At 38.8% G+C, this 9,086-nt stretch overlaps 1 protein-coding gene across 4 annotated transcripts; it reads right to left on the minus strand.

The window, feature by feature from the left end:
- Positions 1-5,847: 5,847 nt before the first annotated feature.
- Positions 5,848-8,462, minus strand: LOC135596867 (uncharacterized). 4 transcript variants are annotated; one of them, XM_065089093.1, is made up of 4 exons: positions 8,304-8,462; positions 6,692-7,678; positions 6,543-6,602; positions 5,848-6,352 (listed from the first exon to the last, which is right to left on the minus strand). In XM_065089093.1, exon 2 carries the CDS (start codon positions 7,624-7,626, stop codon positions 7,195-7,197), a length of 432 nt encoding a protein of 143 aa, XP_064945165.1. In that variant the 5' UTR covers positions 7,627-7,678; positions 8,304-8,462; the 3' UTR covers positions 5,848-6,352; positions 6,543-6,602; positions 6,692-7,194. The 4 variants fall into 4 exon arrangements, with proteins under 4 accessions (XP_064945165.1, XP_064945164.1, XP_064945163.1 ...); XM_065089092.1 differs by having other exon boundaries at positions 5,848-6,462; XM_065089091.1 differs by having other exon boundaries at positions 6,543-7,678.
- Between the last annotated feature and the right edge of the window lie 624 nt (positions 8,463-9,086).

Raw genomic sequence — 9,086 nt, forward strand, 5'->3', positions numbered from 1 at the left:
GAGGATAGGAGGGGTGTTGCATGGAACTCACAGAATCAAGAGGCGTAGTAGCCAAACCTTGGGTGATGTTCGGTGAGTACCGAGCGTTCTTCCGTTTAGACTTGTGACTGACTTGAGCTGTGACAGTTGATCCAGGCAGTTTGTCCGCACGCTTCAAAGACATCTCGTAGTCAGTCAACTTATCATAGAGATCTTCAAAAGAGATTGGCGAGTCGCGTGCCCGAATTGCAGCAGCCAATTCTTTGTAGTCGGTGTCGAGACCATTGAGGGTATGAATGACAACCTCTTCATCACATAGGGAATGACCTATCAAGGCCAAGTCATCGATGATAACCTTGATAAGTTGTAAATAATCAGAGATAGTACTTCCCTCTTGTTTTGTCTCCATAAGCTTGGATAGAAGACTGAGCTTGCGAGTACGCGAATGATTTGCCAGGGTGGTTTGCAGTTTAGACCATGCATCGGCAGCTGTCACACATGAAGATATCAAGGGAGCAACGGATCCAGCAACTGAAGCTTGAATGGCTTGGAGAATGAGACGATCTTGACGTAGCCATAGTTTGTGAGCTGGATTGGGTACTGGATTAGGATCACCGGAGATGTTGAGCATGGCCGGAGGACAACTGAAAGAACCATCAACGTAACCTAACAAATCATATCCAAATAAAAGATTAGAGAATTGAGCTCGCCAGGACGCATAGTTGCCACCCTTTGATAACTTAAAGGGGATTAGCGTGGCGGCATTGATGGAGATAAGCCCTGTAGAAGAACAAGAAGTGGGAGTCCCTACAGGAACTGAAACATCAGAAGAAGTGAACGAAGACATTTTCCTTCTTTTTTTTTTTTTTTTTTTTGTAGAAGAAGGCAGCGAACCTTGTGTGATACTCAGGTCACACAAGGTGGAGAATGAGGGAGGGGGCTGCTGCTATAGATTGCTTGCTGTGGATTGCTGCTTGCTGCAGCAGATTGTAGAGGCTGCAGTTCGCCGGAAAATGACCGCAAAAATCTGCAGCAGTACTCAAAGAAACTGCAGTGAGAGAAATCTGTAGCAATTAGGTGTATAGAGAAAAGCGGCAATGAAAGCTGCTGCGATAGAGGAAGGAAGATGCAGCGGTTGCGGCAAGGAGGAAGACGCGAGAAAGACACCGTCGTTCGCCGTTGTCGCTATGGAGGAGGAAGACACCGCCGTTGAGGAGGCGCCGTTGTGTAGAGGGAAACGGCAACGAAAGCTGCTGTGGTAGAGGAAGATGCAGCAGTTGCGACAGCTACTGGCCGGAGAAGTGCAGGAGGCGGCTGCTGCGATAGAGGAAGATGCAGCAGTTGCGACTGCTACTGGCCGGAGAAGTGCAGGAGGCGGCTGATGTCTTCTCTGGTGCTGCTCAACGTGGGGCTGAAGGACCACGTTGTCCTTCTGGCGAAGAAGAAGGAAGAGGAAGGTGCAGCAAATAGGAGAGGGAGCAAGGCCGGCGAAGAAAGGCAAGACCGGTTAGCACTGGCTCTGAATCCGTGTCTTGGTGCTTCTTCAATGACTCCGCTTGAGGCAGCGTGTTTCTTCAATGACTCCGCTTGAGGCAGCGTGCTACTGTGGCCGCTTGGCTAACACATGGCGATGTTGCTGTCGCCAAGAGGAGCTGCTCTGATACCATGTTAAAATAAAGAGATAAATGAGTTGTAGAAGAAGAAGTTGAATTTTATTGACATATCCTCCGTCTTTATATACAGGTTAGAAGGAGAAGTTTCCTCAACGGGTTAGAGGATTTCCCTCAACAGAGTAGAGAGATTTCCTCAACAGTTAGGGAAATCTCATCTACTTATCAGAACCTTGTCAAGGTGAGAAAAGAATGGATGAAGGTGAAGGAGGAGATGGTTCATGTGAAGCAGAGAGGAGAACATCTGAGAGAAACACTGAGGATGCTTGTGGAGCTCGATTATGTCGATGAGTACGTAAGATATCTAATGGCATTGAGTGATGAACTTTTGTGAAGATCGATTAGAGTTTTCATTTTCCTTTTCTTGGAGACCATTTTAGAACGTTGAGAAATAAGCTTTGTGATTCTGTTGTAGTAACACTGTATCCATTTCGCATTATGGTACATTCATTAGTGGTAACACTATAAACTTGCTACGAGAACTGCAATGATCAAAATGAAAAGTATCCCCTCTCCCACCCTCTCAATTCCCCTCTTGATTAAAGGTTCTTCCAATAGTGGATGTTCGTGGAGATAAAGAGTCGATGAATCACAGCTCAGAACATGATTCTCATTGGCATGGATCATAAACTTCTGCTTTCAAACACGGCAGAAATATAACTTGGTTTCTTTCGGATTCCTTCAGTGCATGCATGACTGCCTGCTAACATGCAGATCAAAGAGCATGACTGCTTTCACCTTCTGAGTAAATTATATGATCTTATTTAATTGATAAAATATGTTATAGATTTAATTTAATTCTGTTAAAAGTTATAGTCAATAGAATAAAAAGTTAAATTATGATAGAATTCCTATGAAGATGATCTTAATAAGAGAAACTCTCATACTTATTTATCATAAATATTCTACTCTCATCTATATATAGACATAATCTATTATGGACTAAACTGTGTGATGATATCACGAGACGATAGAAACAAGATGTAAATACGTGATAGTCATTGAGAGATTAGGGTTCTTATCTCATCCTTATCTCTAATATATCCTCTTTTATCATTCTTTGTCTCTAATTCATCAATCTAAGCGGTCTTAAGAAAAAAAAGAAGGATGAGAATCTATTTCTCCTTATAGATCGAAATCACTGTTGTTTTTCACACTCAAGATGATGATGCTCTTATAGATTTGATAAAATTCTTTCTAAATGACATAAAAAATATATATTATCACTTTAATTTATTATTATTTAATGTTCTAATGAAGCATTGTTAAAAAGGTTTTATATTGGCAAGCCGAAGGAGGTATTGTTAAAAAGGTTTTATATGACAACTTATAAACTAGTGAATACTCCAATGAAAACAGCTTATGCTAGATGATGAAGTTGAAAAAATAAATAAAAAATAATATAAAAGTTTAATTGAAGGATTCATTTATCATATTATGTTTGCTATTAATTTATTATCCAAATTCAGTACTAGCAAACATCACTTTATAGTAGCTAAAAGAATTCTTTGATACATCAAACAAACTCTCAATTATGATAACCGTTATTAATAGGCAAAAGAATTTAAGTTATATTCTTATACTGATAGTGATTTGACTGATTGTATAGATGATAGATTAAACATTTCAGGATTTGTGCTTGGCTTTAGTTTAGGAGTGATTTCATATATAACAAAAAAATAATAATGTGTTGCTCTATCGAGCTTTAAGACGAGGTATGTTACGACCACAAGCTATAACATGTCAAACAATTTGACTTCGATAAATTTTAATAAATTTTCAAGAAAAATAAGATAGACTAACTAAAATCTATTACGATAACAAATTTACTATTGTAATGACAAAGAATAAACACACAAAATATATTAAAATTTGATATCATTTTATTTATGAACTATTTGATAAAAGAAAAAATCAAATGGATGACTGTAGTACCAAAGATCATCTTATCGACATCTTTATAAAAAGATTTGACAAAAGAATAATTTTATTTTTCTAAAAAACTTAAATTTATAACTATTTTGAATTAAGGAGGCATGATAAAATTAATCAAATAGTAATGATTAGATATTATAAAGGATAATGATTTAGATTAAGATTAACAGATGAGTGATTGATTGATAGGATGATTAGATTTTTTTTTTTAAAAAAAAATATTGATTAATATAAATACTTACTTTTTATTCCCTGTATTACCTTTTTCCCTTTGTTCAAAGCCAACAAAGATTATTACTTTGTGGGCTTTACCATCCCGAATGCTTACAAAAAAAAAAGAGAAAAGGGTTAAATACGCTACCCTGCAAATGAAGGCAGAGTAAAACATGAGAAGACGTAAGGAAACGAACAAAACACCTCAACAGCTTTACATGCGATTCGTGGAAGTATGAAGCATTGATATAACAATTGGATCTCAGGCATACAAGAATTGCGTGGCAGATATGAGACCAAAACCAGCCGACGGTTTTTGACTACTTGGGCGTCTCCTGCTCTTGACTCCAAGAGACCTTTGCTTGATTATAACCAGTGTCCACAGATCTCGCAGAGGCCACAACAACATGAGCATGCCAAGGGTTGAGGCTCGGATGGCGGAATCTGTTGGTTTGCTGCTCCTCTGTGTAATCTGCATCTTGGGAGCGTGTGCAAGCCCTGTTTATTGTGCTCGAGCAGGCACTTTTCTTCCGGTGAAGGACTACCACCGTCAGCTGCTCGCACCGCCAGATCTGCCGGTAGCTGCGAGTACAAAGCGTAAGCCATTAGCACCTCCACCACCTACGGGTCACTACCACGTCTCACCCTCGTTGCCACCATTCCGACCTCGCCCATTCCCACCGCCACCTCCGCCGCCGCTGCCTCCGCCAACTACAGCCGAGTAGACGCCGACCTGGAGTCGATGCAGTCCAAGTTCTTTGTTCCCCTTGCAAACGGGCGAGATATTGCTGTGTAATGGCACGAGTTCAGCACTGAAATGTTTCTCGGGCTTTCTTACCACTTGCTTTGTTTGGATTTTATGTGCTCTTAATATGAAGTCATGCTTTCTTTTCTTGATTTCCTTAACGCAATTGAGCCGTTTATGCTCTTGTAGAGTTGGGATTTGGGCATGATCACATTTATGATCAGTGGTTTTGGTATAAGCCAATACTCATGATCACACTATTAGGACGAAGATCTTTATCAGATAATCTAGCAAATATCTCAGAAATACACTAAGAAAGATCTAACAATATAATAATGTTAAGGTGAATGCAATCCATATTTCTCACTTCACTGGACACTGGTTTCCTATTTCCATGTTTGGTTGAAAGCTGACGATTACCTGATTACTGCACCAAGAGGAGTGTCTGGGAGATCTCTTCAAGCTGTTTGGAATCCTTTGGATCATCATGCATCAGTATCCCAAGAAATACCCCAATTTTAGGGGAAACAGAAAAATCAATGACTGGCTTTCTGACAGGCATGAACTCTAAGATACATGTTCAACATACACCAACTCACTAGAGATTTAGGCTCATGTGACAAACATTAATTGGGAATAAAACAATGTAAGATCTTCCGCAACATAAAACAAATTCAGGCCACAACTTGAACATGCAGATGAGCAGGTCAGAAATGCAGCTGATATTTGTGACTATGAAGTTGACAGTAATCACATGGACAGAATTCTAGAAATTATAGAGCAAGTCCTTGAATCAAACATCATCATAAGAAACAACAAGACGTGAATGCTCTCCCAAACAGATTTTAGGAAACAAAAACATGAGGACATGAACAAACCAGTAAAATTGAGACTACGAGAAAAGATTTGGTGGTGCTTAGCAAGCTCTAGTCATGTGAAGTGTACCATTTGAAGATACATATATTTGATTTTCTTGATGATATGCACGCACTCTTTGCTAGATCTGTGAGTGACCATTCTTTCTTGAAATATTTAATAATCTCAACAATATTCTGATAAATTCTTGTAATATAAATGATAGCAAGCAATGAACCAAAAATTATTCTTATTGTCTAGAGAGTAGAAGCACCTAAATACCTTGTTCACACGCCGAGGGCTTAACGCATTCACAAACTCAAGTATTTTGCATGACCGAACAACTTAAAAGAGTCATTAGATGCTAGGAACAACAAATACCAACTTAATGCAGTTACTAAACAAAAGAGAAAATTCATTGAAGAAACATACCACAAAAACAGAAAAGCAGAAACAAACTGCTCCAATCAATTATAAAATAATATCATGAAAAAAACGTTGGATATGTTTGCCTACAAAAATGAGGAATATCACTGACGTATACAAAAGGAATATACAAACTATATTCTATCATATGGCAGACTGCGCCTTGAGATCATGAAAATGACCGACTTAGCTTGTAGAAACAAGCTTTATGCTTTTCAATTCTTTCAAGAAAGTTTCAATATCAATGCCCCATGATTTAAGACATTTGGGTATCCAGATGAATTGGAGAGCCAGGTTGATGTTGAAATAGCAAGATACCTTTAAACGGCATCTCCTCACTACTGATAGGATATCAAATACAGTAGCTGCAAGGTTAACTGGCTAGATCAGCAGTATCTTCAAAGGACATCCCCTCACTACTGACAGGATATCAGGAGCCAGTGCACCTCACTGCCAGCCTTTGATAAGTAATCATCAACTTCTCACATCTTATGATTAAAACTGTTGGACTGCAGCCATCATTTTGCACCTGCAAATTGGAGATACAAGATTAGGGTTCAAGAATCTTCATGCACTAAAATCAAAATCAATTCAGCGAAAAACAATTTTCATATACTGATCTCTCAGTGCCTGAATGACCTGCAAAACAACATAGATGTTCAGACATGCATACATGAAAATCAAAATAACAATTCAAAAGTATAGAACTAAACTGCCACCTGCAAATGGTTAGAAGATAAGTCAATTTATTAACAGATAAAGCAATAATAGCACAAAACCTGCAGTCAAGTTAACAAAGAATTAAGTTAATGAATAAGAAAAGTACAAGTACCAACAAATCAAAGATAAATGTACTATTAATTATTACAAGAAATTAACATGGCCCTCTTTAAGTTGTCATACTGACCTACAAGCAAAACAGAATTAATCGATCAGATTTCATAAAACAATATAGAAATGTTAAACTCATCATATAATAATACCTTAATTAGCAAGTGAGAAAGCATTTAAATAAACCACAAATGACATTCTAAACCAATTAATAGGAGAGGATTAGTTAAAAAAATTAAGAGTGCAGTGAATCTAAAAGGACTTGGTCTGTGATGCATCTATGAAGAAGTCTGGAATTAGCAAATATGATATCCCTCTCAGAAGTAGACCTCCATAGTTGGTTTCCAAGACAAAGTTCAAATTAAACAGTTACAGCAGAACAGTACCAATTAGAAGTTACTACAGACTCCCTACATACCCATAACATAAACAGAATTTCTCCAGGTCCCATAATAGAACAGAAGTTCTGGACTCTATCCAAATGAAAGTTGGCAAGAGAAGAAACAAAGGGAGAAACGAAATGGTCGGAACTAATAAGCTCTAACTCATATCCATGCCATCTCCAATTGGATTGCATATTGGAGAGACTGCAGAAAAAGCCCTCTCAAAAGGAGAAGGATGCAGCTGGGCATCTCGCCTGCGCTTAAAAGCACAGCCATCAGTGTTGGTCACTTCAAGCTTCCTCCGCAAACCTCTCACCGCCTGCTCTTCTGCTAGCGAAAGAGGAAAAACCTGTCCACTCACTCTGCAAAGAGAACTATGGTTATCATACAAAATTCTCTGGTCACAATTTTTATCACAGATGTGTGTCAGTCCTGTTAGTTTGCAGCGGTACATATTTCCAAACACTTGTTCGTTTTGGCACCTCTTGTCACATTTGTGACTAGGAATCAACCCTTCCTTGTTAAGAATACTGGACAAATAAATCACATTGCTCGTCTCGGCAATCATGGATTTGCCATATACCTCCATTGCTCAGCTAATTGATGCTTCGGTTCACGTCTGCTTCCTTGGATCAAGGTCACTGCAACCCAGAAATGACAATGATTTTACCAACGTTGTCAATTTTCACAAATTCGTGTGCATCTCCACTGAAGGTCAACAGATTTACCCTTTACTTTAACCATTGATGAACGAATGAATAACAGAAAATAACAGAAATAGTAATCTAATCAATGCCTAGACATTTCTAAACACATCATGTTTTTACGTCAAATCTAATAAACACAAATCAAAATCTAAAAATCGTAAAAGTAAATCTATGTTCAAGATACGTGGTAATTTTCCTCTAAAAAATTACGATTTTTCTTGATAGAATACACTCGACGTACGTCCATAGCAAATTAAGCGCGGCATCCACTCGCTCGAGATGATAAAATTTGGTCTTTGAAGAAAACAAAATAGACAAAAGTACTTTTTTGGCAAACAAAAGGTAAAATAAATCGAAACATCTCGAATCTGAACAAAAGACAAAAAGACAAAATAAATAAAAATTAATCATGTTCTACGACCAATTCATCTGCAAACATCTTAGATCTGGAGCAGCAAAGCGCTCAAGATTAGCATCTCAGCGTCCTAAACTACCAACAAAATCCTAGCCCTAATTTTTTGAGCTAATAGCCAAGAACGTAAAGATCGAAATGACTCACAGTAACGGAAACCGAAATCCGGGAAGCGATCACGAAAAGAAGAGAAACCCCAGGTGTGGAACACAAGGAACAGAGGAATATCTTCGCGGATTGCCTCGCCGCCTTCGTCAACCCTCCTCACCGCGTGCGATTCCCCTGCGCTTCGCGGAATGGGAGAACGCAGGGGATCAATTTATAGAGACCCCCAAATCAAAGCCAGCTATATTCTCTGTAACGGCGGCTCGGCCAACGACGCCGTGCGGGTGAGCCAACGGCTTCCCAACTAACGAAAGAGTAGTGACAGTCCCATGCTAAAGGAATTTAATTAAATTAATAAATATTCTCATCAACACCAACAAATTTATTTTCTTTTTTTAGTGCATAAATTGTATTAATTGGACTAATTAATATTTTCGACTATAATGATTTGGTTCCATAGTTTAACTTGCTTCAACCATAATTGCAGGACTAACTATCAACAAGAACAAAAAATTTAGTAAATTAATATGTTTTTATTAATTTAATTTGATTTCTTTGACTACTTATGCGAGCTGCAAAACCTGTGTTTCGTGTACGAGATAGCGCAGCGGAGCCGGGTTTTCTTGCGGTTCGTTGTAGCCGAGCCGCTCCTCTGGCTTCAGGGGGGGGGGGGGAGTTGAGAGTAGTTGCGCGGACCACGTGTCGTGAAGCGAATGGTGTTTGACCGAGAAAGGCTAAGGGGCACGTGAGTCATGATTAGAGCAACGTGGCGTGTTAAGTGCGGTGGGGGACCGCGTCCCACTCGCAATTTGCTTTGTCGTTATA

The sequence above is a fragment of the Musa acuminata genome, chromosome BXJ1-11 (assembly GCF_036884655.1).
Source record: "Musa acuminata AAA Group cultivar baxijiao chromosome BXJ1-11, Cavendish_Baxijiao_AAA, whole genome shotgun sequence".
NCBI classification, from domain to species: Eukaryota; Viridiplantae; Streptophyta; class Magnoliopsida; order Zingiberales; family Musaceae; genus Musa; species Musa acuminata.